The 21,672-nt window shown below is 40.2% G+C and overlaps 1 protein-coding gene across 2 annotated transcripts in view; it reads right to left on the bottom strand.

Annotated features, from left to right (window-relative positions):
* The window catches only part of DDC (dopa decarboxylase), a 121,114-nt gene that overhangs the window by 43,525 nt on the left and 55,917 nt on the right, over positions 1-21,672 (bottom strand). For both annotated transcript variants that reach the window (XM_074945242.1, XM_074945241.1), the window contains 5 exons: positions 20,880-21,014; positions 18,703-18,846; positions 9,819-9,885; positions 5,814-5,908; positions 1,267-1,334 (listed from right to left, as the gene is read on the bottom strand). In XM_074945242.1, the coding sequence (XP_074801343.1) occupies positions 1,267-1,334; positions 5,814-5,908; positions 9,819-9,885; positions 18,703-18,846; positions 20,880-21,014 (509 nt within the window). The remainder of the gene's footprint in view (positions 1-1,266; positions 1,335-5,813; positions 5,909-9,818; positions 9,886-18,702; positions 18,847-20,879; positions 21,015-21,672) is intronic.

Genomic DNA, 21,672 nt, shown 5'->3' with positions numbered 1-21,672 from the left:
CTAGGTGCTACAGTAATGAATAATCATAATAACCTACTGATACCTACCAAAAAGAAGTACATGTGCAGTAGGACACTGATCTGGACAGTTTAGAGTTAGCAACCCTAACCTAATAGCTGAAAAAATCCTATTACATAGTGTTATGTACATTTGTAACTAGGGATGAAGCCATAGGCACATAAGTCTCACGTTTTTACACATTAGTAATGCTGAAGATAAGAGAGAGGGAAAGTATTGATAATTAGGACTGTTCCAAAATTTTCATTTGATTTTTTTAAAATGAAAAATAGCCTTTTTTCCAAAATGAAAATTTTAGTTTTTCAACAAAAAACGGAAAGGCATTTCCCCTCCCCCCAGTTTTTGAAAACTGAACTGTTTTAAAAAATGATTTTTTTAAAAAAAGTTTCTTTTGAAATTTTTCATGGAAAATATTTACCATTTCCTGAGCAGCTCTTTTTGGTAATCAGTATAATCAGATGGTGGGTGACTACAAGATGCTGGCAGTACACTTAGTTTTGTTGGGAAACTCTAAGTCCTAGCTATGGGACTATCTGTTATGAGAATTTTTTATTATTCTGCTTATTATTATTCTCCTTGTGATGATGATTGTTTTCCTTTAGGCCATTTTGCTTTGTGTCCCCGATGTACCTGCAGGTTTCTCTGTGGCACCTCTTTGGAACACAAAATGTAGTCTTGCTCCTCACACATGAATAATGAAAATCATTGAAAAACATTTACAAAGGCTTTTTTTGAATCACTTTGCTCTGAATCTACTAAAGTCCAGACTCTATAAACAAAGGCCTTTAAAGTGTGCAGTCAAGACTCAGAGAGACCATATCAAATTAGAGAAAGAAGCTTGGTGTAATGTGCAATTCATTTCTTTAAATGATGGGCACAAAATGGAATAGATCTGAATCCCTGCATTTTCATGTCTAGCTCCAAACTTCAGGGCTCGGATCCATCTCTGGTTTTCTACCCCCTCAGTCAAACAATTTATCATGCTACTATGAATCATTCACTCAGTCAAACACTACACAAAACTCCATATATCTATGTGAAAAAGGGAATAAGTGTTTAGAAAGATTTCAGAGTAGCTGCCGTGTTACTCTGTATTCGCAAAAAGAAAAGGAGTACTTGTGGCACCTTAGAGCTAACAAATTTATTTGAGCTAAGGTGCCACAATTACTCCTTTTCTTGTTTAGAAAGAGTGTGCTTCACCATAAAGGTCACTATTTCTGACAACCTTATATATCCGGTATTACTTACCACATAGCAGAGCAGTCAAAATTCACTAGGAGCCATTTGTGAGGGTTAAAGTTAAATGAATCTGCAAACTGACAGGGTTAAAAAAAAGAAGAATTAGAAAAAATATGGGTCAGAGTCCTCAAGTTATAAAAGCACTGTAAATTTTGCCAATTGCACCCAGATTCAGGACAGCACTAAAACAAACTAAGTGTTTTCCTGAAAAGTGGCTTTAAAGATAATACATAATGTAGCTCCATCTAAAGTGAATGAGAGTTATATGTGCATGCTGGGTGAAATTTCTCCTGCACAGAGGACCAGCAAAAGGAATATCTACCACGTAAGCCTCATGTAAGCCTTCAGGGGTCAGCAGGACTACATGCTTGCTCAAAATTGTACATATGCTTAAGTACACTTTGCTGAATCAGAGCCATTATGCATACACACAAGGGAGCAGAATTCAGGGTGCTTGGACAACCTAACTTCTGGCATCTCCTAAATCTTGAATGTTTGACTTATGCAATTGATAATGTGCTTTTAATATAGATGTTTTGAATTTTATTTTAATATATATCTTATATAAACATCATCTCAATGTAAACAAAAAAAATCTCATTATAAACAAAAGACATCCCAAGTTTTGGTTTTTAGCCCATTTTCTATTCAAGAGTTCCTAGATTTCACTGAGTGAGAAATTAATATTATAAACATACACATATATTTTATATGTGCACGCACACACACAGGTAATAGATTTTGATCTAGAATTGTGTTTCAGTCAGTCTAAACACAGAATTAAAGGTGGTCAAAAATAATTTTTTCCCTAAATTTTTTTCTTTTAGTGAAAGAGTCATTTCTCATCTAAACTAAATTTATACAAAAAAACCCACTTTCAACCAGTTCTACACAGAATGCATGGCTATACATTACATTTTTGACAATATCAACTTCGCACAACATGTATTCAGGATAGAAGCTTCCCATGCTGTGAAAGGCATGAAGGACATTTGTGTTGAAAGTTTTCTCATTTAGGTACTATGACAGCCATTGATGTTGAATATCAGGGACACAAAGGAGAAGTGAGGATCTTGAAGCACCAGTCGCCACCTAATAGCTATCTTTTCACATTTGTTTCTCATTAACTTCCTCATCTTTGGTGAAAGGGCAGTGGTTGCTCATGTTGGAGAAGTTTTTTATCTTTCTAATATCTGAGGTAGGGAATCTATTCAGAGCTGTTGAATAGTTGCTACACTGACAGATGCTGGCTGTGCAATGGATGTTGATTCATTTCCTACAGGAACCAATAAAAATAATTAATAAAACCCACACAGGAAATTACAGCAAGCTTCATTTGCTGATAAAAAAAGAGAATGAGAGAGAAATGCTTTGTTTGTTAGTTTTTCCTCCTCCTTTATTAGTCTATCTGTCAGAGCTGCTCTGTTTAAATTTCTGTCTTTACCAAACAGATATTTTCTCCACTGATGTGGAAGACAAGGACTTATCTGATGGTGTGAGGGGAGCATCAGGAAATTGCAGCACCCTTATCTGAGCAACTAGGTGCCAAGTGACTCAGTAAGAGGAAAAGAAAAAAGAACCTGAAAGTTATTGGAAGAAAATTTCAACTGACTCATTTTCAAATATTAAACACCGTCTGTTATAGACACAGCCACAGTCTGGCCTTATATGTAGGGTTGCCAGTTTTGGTTGGACGTATTCCTGGAGGTTTCATCAAATGACAATCTTTAATTAAAGATGAATCTTCAATTTCTGGAGACTCCAGGACAATCCTGAAGGGTTGGCAACCCTACAGTATATGTCCCTTAGGAGGAATATAGTAATACTTCTATGTCTTACTTTCAAAACAGGTGAGATAGTGGTTGTTATATTTTTTAAACTTTATAGAATTAGGATGTTAAAATATTCTCTGCCAGGATATTTAGGCAAAAGTCACCCTTTCTCAGGCTGGGTTGATTCAGTGCTACTTGGTATTTTGAACAGTAAATTTGTGTGTGTGTGTGTGTGTGTGTAAAGATTGCAGAAATGGTTTTACCTGACATGGTAACCATGACGAAACGAAAGCTGTTTTTGAGATGATAAAATTGTGAGAGTTGGCAAAGCTAAGTTTTGCTTCTCTGTGGAGCAAGTTTGTCTGTGTTCAACTCTGCATTTTTGCTCAAATTTTATGCTCTAAAAGCAGCTGTGGGGATTCACTCCCAGGAGGAGCATATCAAAAGTGGATCAATGGTTCTCAAATCTTTTAATGTGACCTTATTTAAACAAATTCCTCCCAAATGTGCCTAAGAACACAGTTATGAGTTTAGGTTGCTGCCTTTTGTAGCTTAGCCTGTAGGACAAACTTATTGAATGATGACTAAGATGGGCCCAAACCAAAACACTGGACATACAGCCCTTTCTCTAAATTTAGGGGAGATCTGGATTGAATTTAACAGCTGACCCCTGTTTCGATAGTGGACTGAATCAACAATCCAACATTTTGATATAATCTGCCCTACTTGGAACTTAAAAGAAGTCCTGATCAAGATCCAAACTGTGGAAAGGAGCAACTCCCAGGTCTTCTTGGAGTCGTTTCTGCTGATTTGGGGATCTTTGTGGGATGGGGACAGGGACTAGACTGGCTGAGTGCAAGGGCTTGTGGTAAAACACACAAACATATGGTGCCTCCTCCAATATCTTTTCACAGTGCCAGAGGGAAGTGTTGGGGGGCCAGAGGAAGGAAATCCTCTTCGCCAGCATGGCCAGACTTATACAAAGTTTGGTTTCTACCCATCACTATCGATATTTTGTACAGAAGTGCAGCATCTTGATCAAGCATGAATTCTGGGTTACAGTCACAGGAAAGTAGAGGTTTAAGAATCTATGGAGCCTTTCTTTTTGGTTTTAAAAGACAAAAAACATTGTTCACTTTTTGTGACCCAAGAACCACTTAATGCCAACTGACAAGAGAGTGTGTAGGAGGGTTTCAGGAATCTCCTGATTCTACGATGTACATTCTAGTTGACTAAAGAATTTTATGTGAGGTTTGAAATGAAAGCCAGTGTCACATTCGTCATCAATATAATTGTGAAATGTATGTACAGGACTGTGTAAGGAGTTATGGATATACACTGAAAACATATTCTTAAGCTCTGTATCAAGGTATTAGACACAAGGAAGAGTGAAAAACAGATTTGCTGTCAGACTGAGATGTCTCTCCATCTATTTGTTTACATCTAAATTGAGTCTTATCTTGTTTACAATGGGTCTCCTATCTCCAGTATGAACTGAATGCAAATGAAGGATTGTAAGACAGAAGTAACAGGACAGTGAACACAGCAGGGGAGAGAACCGTACCTTGAGGTACATATCAAATATTTACTTGAATATATTTGCGTAGGGAGGAAAGGGATGCCCTGGCAGCCTTTTCTGAGGAAGTAAGAGGATAGCACTTTTGCTTCATGAAAGGCGGGGGCGCGGGGGCAAGGATAGTTCAGTGGTTTGAGCATTGTTTGCTAAACCCAGGGTTATGAGTTCAATCCTTGAGGGGGCCATTTAGGGATCTGGGGCAAAAATAAGGGATGGTACTTGGTCCTGAAGTGAAGGCAGGGGACTGGACTCAACTCAATGACATTTCAAGATTCCTTCCAGTTCTATGAGATAGGTATATCTCCATATTAAAGAAAAAAAGGGGTGTATGCTGGAGAGAACTTTGGGTGAGATAAACAGCTTTAGATTAAAGTAACTTGTTAGTCACATTTAGTGTCTAGAAAGCATGTTATGATTTTGTTTTCCATGTAACCATTTGTTTCCAATATTCATAGATTTTAAGGCCAGAAGGGACCATTGTGATCATATAGTCTGACCACCTGTATAACACAGGCCATAGAACTTCCCCAAAATAATTCTCATGACTCTTTTCTGAACCCTCTCCAATTTATCAATGTCCTCCTTGAATTGTGGGCACGAGAACTGGACACACTATACAGTATTCCAGCAGCGGTCACACCAGTGCCAAATACAGAGGTAAAATAACCTTCTGCTCCTATGCGAGATTCCCCAGGATCTCATTAGCTCTTTTGGCCACAGAGTCACACTGGGAACTCTTGTTCAGCTGATTATCCTCCACGACCCTCAAATCTTTTTCAGAGTCACTGCTTCCCAGGATAGAGTCCCCCATCCTGTAAGACTGCCCTACATTCTCTATTCCTAGATGTATACATTTTTTACACACACCCTCCCCTATGTTAAACAAACTGATGGTCCTCAGTTGAATCTTACAAGCTGGTATGTACTGTCCTTTGGGAACAGCAGCTCTGGCAATACTGTGAGCGTCCAGTGGATAAGGGGCTGGAAACTTCAGGGAACACTCTGAGTATTCAGGAGTTGGTGTGTGCCTATCACTTCTTGTACAAAGAGAGCGAGGCCTGCGGGGGGCCAGGAAGGCTTTTACTGCCAGAGGTTGTTGGTTTCAGGGAGCTAATGCACAGCCGGCACAGACAAGACTGTTTCACACTAAGGGTAGGTGGTGCTGAGGTGCCACGCAACCCTAAATACCCCTGGGGAGCATCACAAACCTCCACGCCATTTAGAAGATGTCGGAATTCAGGGCAGATGAAAGCACTCCCTGCATATGCTGCATCAACATGCATCCAGATATTCTCCTTATTGCCTGGAAAAAAATGAAGGAAATTAAATAAGCAAAGACAGCTTTTTTCTTTAAAACTTTTTCTTAATTTGCATTAGACCAAGTGACTAGAGGGGATTTGCAGTCCCTGCAATTTTGTTTTTTCTTTGCCATTCATATTTTATCAATTCAATTAGGACAGAGCTCTAAGAGGTCACATCACATAGGCCTCTGTTCTGCTAAAGAATCCATGCACATAGACCCTTCCCATCTCCACAGTTCTATTAACAGGATCGAGCCCTTAGACACTCCATTTACTAGTAACTTGCAATACACAATCTCAATTTATGATCAATTCAGGATGCTTAAAAATATGTATTCTTTAAAAAAAACTAATGACATTAATTTCTATAAAAAAAAGCTCTCAAAATTTGTAACTGGAATAGCAACACGAGTTTTAACTTTGCTGGCTGCTTTTAGCAATAGAGAGAGCTCCAAGATGATACATTTTTATATGACATGAGTTTCCAGGGACCTAGCACAGTGAACAAACTATTTACAGCAACCAATTTATTTTGGGACATTAAACTATGAACAAACTTTGTTCTTACCCCTGAGCAAACTTTGGCGTATTACAAATTTGTTACCTTAAATTATTCAATAAGTTGTTTTTGCAAAAATATTTCAGAATATGGATCTCACTGTTCACAGTATGCGACTGTTCATTGACAGTAAGTCATATGGTAATATTTCTGGTCCCTGACTGGACGACATTGAAACAAGCCAACAAAATCAGTCACAATAGCCACCAAACACTTCTGGTGCATAGTTTTTTTACATTATATAAACACACACACACATTCAAATCAGTATACACGTGCAAAGATTAGTTACACAAGTACTTGGATTCTTGTGAACTAAAATTCATTTGCATAAATATTTGCAAAAAACACATTAAAAATTGTGTATCCCCTCAAAGTTAATTCTCAGCTTTTATCGGAACAAATGTTTGAGATTATTATTTTTGCTTTGCACTGACTTCACCAGGCTCTGGGTGTGTCCCTCATTTTATGACTTATACATATGTACACTGAGAGGGAAGTTCACCCCTGTGCAGAGGGGCCAGGACAAAGGCTTGTGCTTCAAGCAACACACTAGCCTTGGGCTGGACCCCTCTGCACAAGGGCAATTTCACCAAAAGTGATTTTAAAACGCTCCACATTTACAGCTTGTTGTTCTACCCCTAATGTGATGTGTCCCTATTTTACGATATTGAGTCAGCAGGCAATTTCCTGAACAGCATACTCATGGCTAGCTGTTAAGCAAACGATGACAAACAGCCTAGGGGAGCAGGATAAGGAACAGATTGAAGCCCTGAAGCCTGTTTGTACTGCATACACAGAAACAAATTACTACAACTCAAGAGTTCAAACAGGGCAACATGCACTTTCTGTTTCCCCCGCAGATGAATTCACAACACATCAAATCTCATCCTAGTTTTACCAGGACAGTTCTGGATTTTCATACAATGTCCCTGTGCCCCCAAAACTTCTTTGAAGATGCCCAAAATAGTGAAATGAAAAATTGCAACCATCAAAGCATTCAGGGCTTTTTAGAACTACAAAAAGTTTGTTCTAGGCATATTGCTACCCCAAGTGTACTCTATACCTGTATGTCACTCTCATTATGCAGTGAGCACGTGTTCTAGGCCAAAGCTGTTCATAATTTGTCAGGTAACAATCTTGCAATAGGAGTCGATGACTCAATGTAGTCAGTGCAACCCCTCCTGCTCTAGCCCCTAGTGGGTAAGTGGGAGGAGGGGAAAGGAAAATACTTCTGTCCCTTTGCTTCTTACTTCTTTCATCTCTATAATGGCGGGAAGCAAAGAGACAAAAAATGCCATCCACACAGTCCAATGGTGGAAAACTTGAGTGGCCCTGTAGGGAGGGGGACAGTCCCTGAGGGAAAGGGGGGAGAGCACATGCTGGAGGAATGCAGGGATGGCCCCTGCTCTATGAGCTCTCTGCCTCCCGTTGGCCAGCCAGAAGAAGATGGGAGCAACGGGGCTCCTTACTCCCCCCTTTCATTAATCCAGTATTGCCAACTCCTATGATTTTATCACAAGTGAAGGGATTTCAGAGGGTGTCGGATCCTGTCTCGAGATGATGCGAGAAACTCCACACAGCTGGAAGCTGGCAGAGTCTCTCCCCTCCTCTCACCGTCCGCATAGGAGGGGAGGAGAGAGGAAAGACCCTAGTAGCTGAGAACAACTTCACTCCCTCTTCCCCTTCCCCTCCTGTGAGAAATATGGACAGGAAGGTGCATCTGCTCCTCTCCTCCCTCCAGAAGCACCCAGCCTGGGAAGGAGTAGAGGGCGTGAAGAGCCTCTAGATCTGCACCCCATCCTGGGAAAGGGGAGTGGGGACCCTGCTGCAGCCCTCCAGGCCTGGGAGCAGGGCGGGCAAGAGCCCCAGGAGGAACAGAGGTGAGACTTGGAGGATAGGGCCGTACCATGGGGATGGGGACCGATGCAAGGGCTGAATTGATGGGGGCTGGGGAAACTAAACTGAGTCTGGGCTAGGGGAGGGGGTGTAAACTGTGGTGATAGGGCTGTTGGGGGCTGAACTGAGGGGGAAACTTGTGGACAGGATTAATTAGTGGGCAGGGGATGAACAAACAGGGGAGTAAGAGCTCCTGCAGCAAGGGCCAAACTCATTTTATCCAATCAATTGTTTTGCAGATGCTGGGGTCAGGCAAGGAGAGTAAAGAAACTCAAAAGACAGAATCTTTTTCTTTAAAAAGGCTCATGACTTTGGGGCCAATCTCATGATTTTGGGGGGGTCTGACTCATGACTTTTGATCTCCTGATATTGGCAATAGTGTTAATTTAAATCCTGGACTGAAGTTTTTGGAGCCTCTTGCTCCATTTTTAGTGCCCCATCCTCCCTCCCTCTATTATAGGAGCTGTGTTTATTAGGATGCTGCAGGTTTGATCACCCCCTTGTTTTGGGGATCAGGAAGGAATTTTTCCCATTGGGCTAAATTAGCAGAGGATTGGTAGGATTTTTTGCCGACCTCACAACATTATGAAGGCATAGTCAAGGCTCAATAGACTAGAACTTAGAATTTAATAACAATAACTTGTGTGACTGTTCAGCTTGTTGCAACTTGTGGCTGGTGCAAATAAGTGCAAATAAGAGGCCAAAAGAGCCAGCTTCCAGGAGTGAAATAGATCTGTGATTTCACTGGTGGACCTTAGGCCTTGGGAAAAGGGGAGACGAAGTCTTTGAGGAATGAGGTCCCTCTTTTGGTATGCTGTGTTCGCCTCACAGGAGGCAGGGTGAGAGGATTTAGGAGAGTGAGCTGAACCTTAGAGGTAGGCTGAGGAAGGTCTACCCCTAGTTATTGGCTATTTGGTGGGACCCTGCAGTGGACCCATGTAAATACCTGGTATATGGGAGATAGGACAAACAACAGTGATAAGTTACTAAAATTGTGGCCTGCCACTTAAATCCATCCTTGTGTCTCACCTCATTCACCTGTGTGTCCTGACTGATGCAAAGTGATAGAGGGGCACACGGAAGGACACAGAGTTCAGCTTTTTTTCAGTCTGCTTCAGGTGGAGCTTTTCTGACCCACGCAGAACAGACCAAAGAAAGGAGCCACAAAGTCAAGCATGTAAGCATTTTGCGGTCCTAAAATATGTTGCGACAAAGGAGGGTTTTTTAAAAACAAAACTTTGAAGCTATGGCCATCTTTCTTACCCATTAGTGATCTGGCCTAAAAATACAAGTTTGCTGCTTGAAGCAATGTTAGAAAACAACTGCAAGTGAAAGATTTATAGACAGAATTACTGCATTTGGACACCGACACTGCATAACACCCAGGAAAAGAATCAACAAGAGACTGTAACTTATATTTAAATTTTAGAGAGAAGCAGCAGGGAATGACTTACAAATAGGACCCAGTTCTAACAGCCTGTCAAAGGAGCAACAAGGTGTGGTTCCGAGTGTTGCACAAAACTGAAGAGAAAAACAAAAGGCAAAACTTTAAAATCAAATTTTCCAGCAAAGACAATTACCAACTGAGAAACAGCAAGCCGCAAAGACCTCAAGGAATAGAAAGAACTCTGGTGGTTTAGGACTTCTGAATAGCCACACACAATTACAGCCTTCTAATCAATACCTACCCAATAACTGAATTGCAGTGTGCCGTTCTGGATGCAAGATGGTTCCAGAGTTTATGGGAGTTTGCACCAAGGATTTTGATTCCACATATTTCTCCAAACACTAATTTCAGCTATGCAGGTGTCAATCTATAATAGCTCTACTGCAGTGAAAGAAATTCATTCTGATTTATGCTGGTATAATGGAGCTCAGAATGTGGTTTAAGGATAAATTACTGCTGATACCACAGGCTGGTAATTTTCTCACAGGCTCTTCTCTTCCAGGGTCATACTAAACACTCAGACTCAGTTTCCCTGACTCTTCCCTATATGTGTGCGTCTCTCTCTTCTAAACTGTCCGCAGCACTATGAACACAATGGGCCAATGCAGATGTGATGTAAATAATGGAGGAAGTTTCACATTAGCAAGAAGATATAAGTGTGTGAATGTAAGTTGTTTTAACTTCCCCTAAGGAGGAGTGACAATGTGGAGTAAAAGCAACCAACAGGAGAGTGTAAGCTAAAGTATGGGGGCTGGTTTATCTTGTATATTACTGTTATTCTGATCTATATAAATATATAGAAACCCCAATGAAAATGAGGGCCCCTTTGTGCTAGGTGTTGCATATACACACGCATGGTGAGAGACAGTCTGTGCACTGTAGAGTTTACAATCTAAATATATATGGTAGACAAAGGAAGTATTATTATTCCTACTTTGTAGCTGGAGAATTAAGGCCCAAAGTGATTCATTATTCCCAGGTCTCACAGGAAGTCTGTGGCAGGTCCAGGAACGGAACCCAAATGTCTTGAATCCCAGTCCAGTGCCTTAAGCCAAAGACCATCCTTCTTACTATTGGTTGATTCCCTTCTACAACCTTGTCCTTCTGGCTTGCATTAGTCAATAAATTACACCAATTTATGCTCTCACAAATTTACCAACATGTCATCACAGTGTGAAATGTGCATGTACTCTAATAAAAATATCTATCAATAGAACATGCACATTTAATCATCACCTAGTAATCCACCTCGGGAGTAACAGACATATAGATGCAAACTAGGGAAAGATAAAAAAGAACCAGCCTAATGAACTTTTGCCCATAACACATTCAAACATTTTTTGAAGTCTGAAAGAGTCTGGTTATTCCCCCACCCACAAATTACCCATGCCTCCTACCTTCCTGTTTCTGCCTGGGACAGGAAACTAAGTGGTAAAATATAATGAGAAAGGCCAGAATACTGAAAGAATAGCCTAACTTGAAACAGGAAGTAAAGGAAATCTGGCAGGATTTCAATTTGCAGACTTTAAAAGGTTAATGTAAGGAGAAGCAGCCTACATTTTGGGTGTTAATCTGATGAGACCTTCCAAAACTTCCCATTACTAAAATAAACATACAGTGGCATATCCATCCATATTGAGTAGTTTTAAGTTTGCTATTAAGTAGATTTGCAATTGGATTTATACCTCGAGCCTCAGTCTCCTCTCATTTAGATAGACTCCTCTGGATAGACTAAGATTTACAGGTTTGTTATCAGGCATTAGGAAACACATTCTAAAACCTTTAAAGACTGTAGTGTAGACCAAGCAGTGTATACTTTAACACATATTAAGTTAGACATATTAAAGCCTAGGTGTTTTTTCTCCTAAAAAAGGAAAAATTTCATTCCGTTAAATTAATTTTTTTAAAATGGAAAACTTCAAATGACTTGCAGAAAAAAAGGCCATTCACTGTTCATCAAATTTTGATGGGAAATATTTGCTTAGCTCTCATACTAACTGAGAGGTCAGCAACAGAACTTCAAGTGTCAATTTTGGTAACTATTGCACTGCTCATCAAAGCTTGAAAGAAAGAAGACTAAATACTATGTTATGAGTAGGCTTTTAAAAACACAGGGCAATAGTCATCTCAAGACACATCTGCATCCGTATTATATGTATCTCCAACAATAACGTTAATGTTCATTCCTGCTGGTACGGCTAGAAAAGAGATTTTTGTTGTGTTTATGTTTTATGGGAAGTGCTCAGATATCGTGGCAATGGCCAACCTAATTATACCTAGGAATACAGTCCTCTAAGGGGGCCATATCCTCCCCTTGCATGACTTCATGCAGCCTCATAAAACCATGAAAAATCACCAGACCAGGCACAGAACTTATTCCCTCAACCCGATCATGACAATGATAATTATAAGAATAGTCAACCATAAAAGACTTGCTACAGCAAATGGATGATTAAAATTTGGCCAGGCTTATCTAATAGGTCTTTTCAATCTAACTATTGTGAACCTTGTTTGGAAACAAATATGGTTCTGAAAACAAAGGTTCTGGCAAACACATTGATATGGGGATTTATTGACACACCGAGATAAAATTGTGTACCAAAAGTAAAAGTTCTTACTTATCCATATCACCATCACCTTTCCATATTGGGACCACCCTGGGTCCCATATCTCATTCGGAAATATGTGAAAGACAGGGTGGTTGTAGCCCTCTGGTCCCTGTTTGCAATCCCTCTTTAGGTTGAAGCATCTCAGGTATGAACCCCTGCCTTTAATGGGATACATTTTAAAAAGGGTTGAGGCTTGGTCTCTATTTTACTGGTGTAGTATGCACCCAGATCTTGTACCCACAGATGAACTGAAAATGAACTAGAATATTTGCATTGCTGGCTATTTGATTTGCTCCTATAGTCTGGAAGAGGTGCAGGTACCAATTCGGCACCTTCAGTTGAACTGTAGGTACAAAAATAGGGATGCAAATTGTGCAGGTGCAAATTGGGCGCTAACAAAGAGAGACCACCCTTACGAAAATGGGGCTGTGTCGGTGCATGGGCACAAGTTGGTTGTAAAGAACAATGATTACAGTGTTTGGGTTCAACGGTTAAGGACCCAAGTCAGGAAATCCCCAAATTACTGTGGCACACGCAGTCATAACTCTGCTTCTTTGTATGTATGTATTATAATTAGGTTGCTGGACTTCACCAAGAGGGTGCAATAGAGGTGTCAGTGGTTAGTGAGGGACAATAAAGGTAAGCAAGATTATTGCTGAGCTCAATTCAGCCAGCTGAAAGATACGGTGTACTGGTGTCAGCACCATAATATGATTACACTAAGCTACAAACACGCTCTCTATAATCACATTAAGGAATGTGCCATTATAATCAGAGATTGTATACATTCAATACATATGCTCAGTTGTTTGATTAATGGCTTGTTCCATAAAGAATGGCTCAGCTGTTTAAATAATTTTAATGTTTTTTTCTGTAGGTACATGAACCCCAAAGCCACCTGCATTAATCCCCAGAACCCACTTAAAGTAACAGCATCTGCTCTCTTCAGGGCTCTCATTACCCTGCATCAGTACTAAACCAAGAATCTAACCCAATTTGTAACCCATATTACAACAGCATAATCACATTTGTGCAGGGGACAGGCTGCATCTCAGAAATGGAACTGAGAGCTCCGAAGAGCCCAAGGCATTATCCTTTTCAGATCATGTTGTGTAAATATAACACAGCCCTTGCTCTGATGTAAAGCAGCCAAATGCTTGCGTCAGTCACCTCGTGTAGTACTTTCCTGAATACATGACCTGAACCTGCACAAATATTTATAATGCCCTGCAGGTTTGTATTATAAACCTCAGGGAGCACTGCGTCCACAACTTCAGGAGACTGGGGAATACACAAGGGGGATTGCTCGCCCCACAGCTAGTATCTGCCTACTTGCATTTATAGACGTCAGCTATGTACATTTTATGAAAATCAATAAAGGAATAGGGTTTATCATACAAAACCTACACAGGTATCAAAGTAGTGAGATTATTGGTTAATGCAATGGACTTAATAAGAATAACCAAGAAAGCTCATTTAATTTAAATAAACTAAAGCATGTGACATACTTTAAGAATTGATTATCAGTGATCTCTGTATAGGTGTCATATTTATTCATGTTAACACACGAACAATGCACATTGAACTAAATTCAGCTTGGTTTATCCCAGCTTCGAAAATTCTGGAGGGGTGAAAAGAGCCCACCAGGTGATTTCAGACCTGACACAGAGTTTTGAATACTAAACTTCTTATCATTTTACTGCAAATACAAGACCTATTTAAAAAAACAAAAAAACCTCAGGATATTATACACTCAATTCAAAATCACTACCATGAAGTTGCTAAACTAGAGAGCTATTAATTTAGCTATCCATCCCCCTGCACCCCCCCCCCCGTACTAAGCTCATCATATTGGGATCTGTATTAATAAAATAGTTAACAATGATTATAACTGTGCCTGTCTTTGTAATACAGCTACTTCTGGAGTGGAATGTAGCACATTGCAGTGCCACCTTCTAGACAGAAAGCAAAGATGCCTTATCCAACTGAAAGTGCAGGGGGAATTCAGCTAGACAAACTCGCATTTGGCCAGGGCATGGCACTAGCACCATTACTCTTGTGAAATCTGCAATTTTTGATGGTCATTTGTGGTCAGGACCTCAGTTTTGCAACTCATCTGAAAGCTGGCACCTCCAGCAGCCTAGTTCTGATACGATCACCATCCAAAGTGGTCTGGATACCAAGTATCTGTTTGTGCATATCCTCTAAATCATCACTCAGCAGAGCTGTTTCGGCTAGAGCCACAGAGTGTCTCTGCTGGGCCGTTAGTCAACAAGAAGGTGATCATATTGCAGCAGCAGTACACTGCAATAGCTCTTTGAAGTATATTGTAACATAGATACCAGCTGCTGTCATGTATCTGTACTGGCTTATGAAAGTCAATATTCTCGCAGATTACTTATACACACCTAAACGGATGTCATTTTTAGGCAGTGGACCCTATTTTCCAACTTGTTAGAACCCAAGTTAATGCACCATGTTGTGCATTTGGACACTCAAACTAGCACTCAGACATCTAGTTTAGGTATCGTCATCTCAATTTGAGAGCCTAAGGCAAAGCACTTAAAACACCTAACTTTCAGCATATGCTTAAGTCCTAATTAAGTCAATGGGATCTCAGCATGTGCTTAAGTGCCTTGCTGAATTGGGGCCCAACTGCAGAGCTGGGCACCTTAGCATACTGGCCAAGTTTGGGGCTCACTCCAAGGTGCTGAGTGCCGTCAACTCCTGCCAACTTCAGTTCCTCTCAGGAGTCACTCAGCACCTCATGGGATTGGGCCCATTTGTTTGTCAATAGCCTGTGTAACTCAACTGTTTTAATTTGTTGAGTTATAGCTGTGCATTGACTTTGGCAAACACCATTTGTAAATGAAATATACACAGCTTTGAACTTGGGGAAAGCAAATAGAAACTACTGCTCCGGACTTGCTCCCAATTTTTACTATAGTTTGTGCTAAGTGCCAATGAATAAATCGCTAGTGCTAAAAGACACCAGTGGTGGATATAAGTTAAAAGATTCTTTTTTTTTTTTTTTTTTTTTTTTTTTAATGCCGAACAGGTCTGATAACCAAACCTTATTTATTTGAAAAAGCTATAACACTGTTACCAAGTTATTTTAATTAGATCTCCTGTTTCCTATCAGGCCCAGTAAACACATGAGTCTGAATCCCTCCTTATATTTCTATTAACTGTAATGGAATTATTCCTGATTTATACATGTACCTCTGAGAAGAGAATCCGGCCCATAAAACACAGGGTTTTATTTTCCTTTTCCATACTCCCTATTAAATCATTTTTGCTCAAGAGACTGCATGAACTTAGTGGCAACCCAGATCCATGTCCACACTCGCACTTATGTCAGCAAAACTTTAGCGACATAAGTTTTGCCGGCATAAGTGCTCATGTGCACAGTGTTATGTCTGTGCGAGATGCTCTGCCTCAGACAGAGCTACCACCACTCGTTGAGCTGGTTTTATGATGTTGAAGGGAGAGCTCTCTCCCGCTGGCATAACACGGCTAAGGAGCGATCTTACTGTAAGCTTGTAAGTATAGACATGGAAGGATCAATATGCTGTCACAAACTCTTTTCAGTCAGGGTTCCTTTTGCAGAACTTTCTGCTTTGACACTGCATCTCGCTCTTGAGAGAAAGATCAGTGAAGAAGAGGTGAGTAATAAGGTGATGGAATGTGTTTCCTTAGTAACATGCGTATCTTTGTGGCAGGAACAAAATAAAATAGCCCCAAATTACTCAAGAACAAAAGAACTTGAAGAGCAGAAAAGGGAGCATGAATGGGGTGCATGGGCTACTGCCCAGTATGAGAGAGAATGAGCATACCTTTCAGTTAGGAGGCCAGCAGTAAGGATAATGAGATCTCATCTAATCCTCGCTGAGATGTTTTATGTATACAAATAAATGGAAGGGCTGACACTGGCCGTATTAACTCAGGCTGAGCCTTTGCTTCCTTTCAAGGTTTGCATTGCACAGCAAAGCAAACAGTGGAGACAACATACAGTTTAAAAAAAGACACCCTTTGTAACAGTGTCACTGAATCTGTAAACAGATGATTTGATTTCCCTTTCCCACAGCTGCAAAAATTAATAGATGGTGAATATTTATGAGGAGAGTTCCATTGTGGGTGTGTAGATGAGGTTTGAGCAACAAAGCAACTCAATTAACTTTCTGATAGCACATGGAGAGATGATGCAGAATTGCACTGTGTGTACAAAATGGAGAAACAAAACACTGAAGCATACTGTTAAAAAAAATCAGAACAGCCTAATATAATTGTTAAACCAAACCAAAACAGCTAAAAACTTTCCCATTGCATGTAAAAGCTGCTTATATGACTTGCTGTGCTGTATTTGCCCCAGTGGAGGAAACTGAGATCTCCATTACAAATGCATTTCTTCTGCAGCAGGTTCTATGGCACAAGTAAATTCATGTGAGCAGCCTTAGTGATGGTGCCTTCATTTTGGACAAGAGTCTTATTTCCACTGGAAGGCAATTGGTGGAATTCACTTGGCCATCTCAAGATTACTCAATTCCTTTTCTCCAAGGCAGGAAAACAGCATCCCCCTACACTTGTGAAACATCTGTTGGGCCCATGCCATGGTCTTTTAACATACCACAAAGTCAGAGCCCAAGGCAATCAAAATAAATCAAACAAACAAATAAGCAAGCAAACAAAGGATAAGATTTCCAAAGTGTCCAGTGATTTAAGTTTCTAAGTCCAATTTTCAAAAGTGACTTCAGACGGACTTTCACTGAGACCTAGGTTCCTAAATCACTTTTGATAATGGGACTAAGAAGCCTAAATCACGTAGGTCGTTTTGGAAATTTTACCTTACGTAAACAGAGAAGATGAAGTACAGGCTACCCTGAATCAAATAAGACTGCTCTGATCAGAAGCTCTGTAAAAATGGAATTCTGGGCTTGCACGTTTGCAGCCTGCTAATAATTTCCATATCAAATTTCTTCAGATGATAAGACAGGGCTTTTTCTGTCAGCCCTGTAGACTCAACTTGGACTGTGAGAGCCAAGATGGGCTTTACCCTTCACTGTCATCACTACTGATAAAAGTTCTACTGACCATATTACACTCTCTGTACAGAAACCTGTACAGCTCCATTGTCTTCCGCAGATTTGCACAGGTGTAAATTATTGGCAATTAGCAAACAATTTTGTTGATGCATGATAATAGACTACAGTTCACTCTCTCAGCGGTATTAATTCTTCAGGGATAACAGGAGAAAAAAATTACTAAAAACGTATTGTAGTTGAAAGTGATTGCATGATATTGTGAATTTACACAAGGAACAGATGCTCTGAATGAGAAGGTGCTATTTTTCATTAGTCACTCAAAGTGACTGCACTTTATAAAGACAACTGTATTCAGTCTGAAAGATCACATAATATGAACACTGTTCACTATCCATGAATTCTGATGGGAAAGGAAAATAATGTTAAAGTCAATAGTGGTGACCTACAGCTCATTACTGACATTTGTCATCTTATTGACAGGTGATACAGTCTCTCTCTCTCTCTCTCTCTCTCACACACACACACACACACACACACACACACACAGAGTCTGATATAGCCTCTCCTTGCTGACATTCAAGGCACACCATGAGCTTATTTATTTGCTAAAGTAGCATTGAGTCTCATGGTCTAGGGAGGAGTTCTGGCTGTTTGCTGATATTTACGTTTGACATTGTGTCATTTCGGGTGTTGATTTTGTATTTTTTTCTGACAAACACCTACATGCAACCCATAAACTCAAAAATAAATAGACACATTTGTGACAATTGCAGTTTGGAAGTCCAATGTAAAAGAAAATAACATAATATTTCAGGATAGAAGAAAGTCAAGATATTCACCCACATCAATCCACCTGTCTAGTCTAACATCCCCCCACCCCCTTTAAATGCATCTTCTCTCTCTGCTTTAGTTTTATTCAAAGATATAGCCTCTATTTGGCAATCCATTACACACACGAGTTGCCACCTTTGCAAAGAAATGTCTCCTAAACCTCCATAGTGCCTAGGGAATTCAGTTATTTTCTTTTCTTCCCTGCCCCCTTGCACCCATTTAAAAAGAAAAAAAAAGAGATTGTGTGCAAAGTTCATGTACTGTGTAGAACATTCATGGAATGTTCATATTCTAGCTAGTGTGCAGATCTATACGTTCCTAGATTACATACAGTATCATCTGCTCATCGTAAAAGTGGCCTATCAGATGCACTAAATTCACAAGTAAGATTGTTCAAGCCAGTACTTACAAAGAATGGGATAAGACCAGCAGCTCTGTCTTCATGCAAAACTTTCTTTAGTGCTGATCCACGAACACTGAATTTATCATCTGAAGCGATATTTTTAATCTTTACTCCACCAATTAATCCTGCCTTTTCCACTGATGAGTGGGCCTGCAATTAAATGGGTGAGATTTAAAACATGAACCTTCCACAGAAACCTGTTTTTAATTCTAACAAACCACACGTAATACTTTATGAGATCCACAATGCAATAGAATTGGGGTTGTCCATGCAAAAATCTCTAGTCAATGAGAATTGTGTCCTCTTATGCCAGGACCTAATTTAGCCCTGCCTATATAGCCATTACACAGTTACAGATCCTGCTACACATGACAATATTCATTTCCCAGTATTTACTCTATGGTCTACATCCTGCATTTTCTGATGTCAATGGCAAACTCTCATTTACTGCAGTGGCCCTATTTCTACAATGGAATTTTCTTGAGGGACAATGGGTTTGATAAGATGCAAAGTACAGTATCTTGTGCAGAACGCACTTGACATGCTTTTAGTCTCCCTCCACCCCCATCTTGCACTGTGTTTGTCTCTACATGCATTGTCTCCCTCCCAGGAGGCTGTTTTAGTTTTTCATTCCTTTTGGATTACTGAGCAGTGGGTCACACAGGTCTGTTCTTAATGTAGAAGGAGCATGTCAATGGCAAACTCTCATTTACTGCAGTGGCCCTATTTCTACAATGGAATTTTCTTGAGGGACAATGGGTTTGATAAGATGCAAAGTACAGTATCTTGTGCAGAACGCACTTGACATGCTTTTAGTCTCCCTCCACCCCCATCTTGCACTGTGTTTGTCTCTACATGCATTGTCTCCCTCCCAGGAGGCTGTTTTAGTTTTTCATTCCTTTTGGATTACTGAGCAGTGGGTCACACAGGTCTGTTCTTAATGTAGAAGGAGCAGCAAGCTCAGCAACGATCTGCTTTGAAAGGTCAGCCATGTCTTAAGGCGAATCCTTCTGCAGACAGAAAATCCCCTGACCTTCAGCAGGCACGGAGGGCTGTCAGCCTCCATTTCAGATCAGCCATTTACAACAAAAAGAAAGGCAAACAATGGGGCTCTGCTTAGTAGTACATTAGACTTAGGGATCTGTGTCTGGCAATCTGCACAGCACGCACTCTAGAGCTCCAAAGAGAAAAAGGACCAATTGTATCATGGCTTTTAAGAATCATCAGGACCCTTCCCCACTTCTCACATCTTGACTGTTCCCACATATGGCCTTATAATACACCCCTTCCCCACCCCCAATAAAGAGCAGGTGCCCTTTTAAAGTGATGTTGTGTCTAAATATACAGTGATGGTAAAGTCCAGTGAAACCTGAAGTCTGGCCATTTTAATGCACTGTAACCAGTGGATTAGTTCAAACTAAATATCAAGTAGTAGGAGCATTCCTCCTATCTCACTGACATTTAGATAATAAAATGTCATATTTATTGGAAGAAGTGACATTTCCTGGCCCCCTTTGTTAGGATTAGCAGTTTTAAAATGCAAGCACAGCTGAACCGGAAGGCCAAAGTTTGCTTTCATGCATGGTAGAAGCTTTTCATGATCGTGGCCATGCTGAGAATTCATAGGTTAAGTAAATCTGCTAAATAGTGTTCGCAGATAGAAAACAGGGATTATGTTGGGCAAACTTGGATTGATACACTCTGATTTTAGTAAGTTTATTTTTAAACCCACTGCATTTTTTTCAGGTACGAAGCCTGGTATGTTTATAACTCATACAGTGCAGCGTTTTGTGTCTCAACATTTGAATCAGTTAGTTTATTGGCCACACTTACTCATGTTGATTAGCACCTTACTCCACAAACAGTATCTTCATTCACTACAAAGGGATTCCTTGCAGAATAAAATAAATACTCGGTGTGAAGAAGGGAGGCAACATTGGGCTGTTAATCTGTAACATATAGTACAATGCTTTCACCTGTTGCTATTATTTATTGTTTGTATTGCGGTAACACCTAGGGGCTTCAGTCATGAACCAGGACCCCAGTGTGCAAGGTGCTGTACAAACACGGAATGAAAAGATGATCCCTACTCCATAGAGTTTACAATCTAAGTAATCTGTATAGCAGGGTGACTGCATTTTTCAAGGAGAGTAATTCCCAGTGTCATTTTTAGATGTATTCACCTGATCAGATGCATAGGCCACCAGCTTGCTCATGATGTGTGCCTCTGTTAGTTCTGGGTTTTCTGATTGGACACGTCTGATTGTTTTTGTTCTGGCAGCAAGCAACATAACCAAAGTAGCCTCACTGGCACTGCCCTATGGTGGAAAAGAGAGACTCCATGGGACACAGTGAAGGAAGATTCAAAACCAATACTACCTGTTCCGTGAGGGAGAATTACTGAAAACAAAATGTTGCATGTTAAAGATCTGCATCAGAGTGAAAGCCGTACAAAAATAAATGGCACAATATGGAATCATTTGAGAACTCTTATACCACATGCATGGTAAGAAGCATTGCTACAAGATGGACACAAATGTGCACCTAAGATTGTGACAGAAAAACTGTATATTATGTTTAAGAAACTGTATGTGACCGTGCAATAAATTTAACCTTTGCCTCTCCTTTTCTCTTCATTTTCTATGTTTGGGTGTCTTAGGCTCCAGTCTTGGAATCAGCGCTTTACAAGCAAACCCCTGCACCTTTGTAGATCCCCACTGACATCAGTGAGCACCCAGGCACAAGGATCTGATTGCAGGAAGAGTGTCCCTGTTCAGGACAGGGACCAGATACTGATCATCTCCATTGCATCAGCATAACCACAGAGTAACTTGATTTCCATTCAGTTGCTTTGGATTTACATGAGCGTAACTGAGATCAGAAGCTGACCACGTATCTTTTTTTTCTGTAGAGCATTATGAAAATTGTGGCACCATATATTATTAACGATTATAATTTCCTGGGAAAAGAGACGTA

This window comes from Natator depressus, chromosome 2 (assembly GCF_965152275.1).
Source record: "Natator depressus isolate rNatDep1 chromosome 2, rNatDep2.hap1, whole genome shotgun sequence".
NCBI classification, from domain to species: domain Eukaryota; kingdom Metazoa; phylum Chordata; order Testudines; family Cheloniidae; genus Natator; species Natator depressus.
Note: the sequence above shows the minus strand (reverse complement) of the source record. Positions and strands in the feature narration are given on the sequence as shown.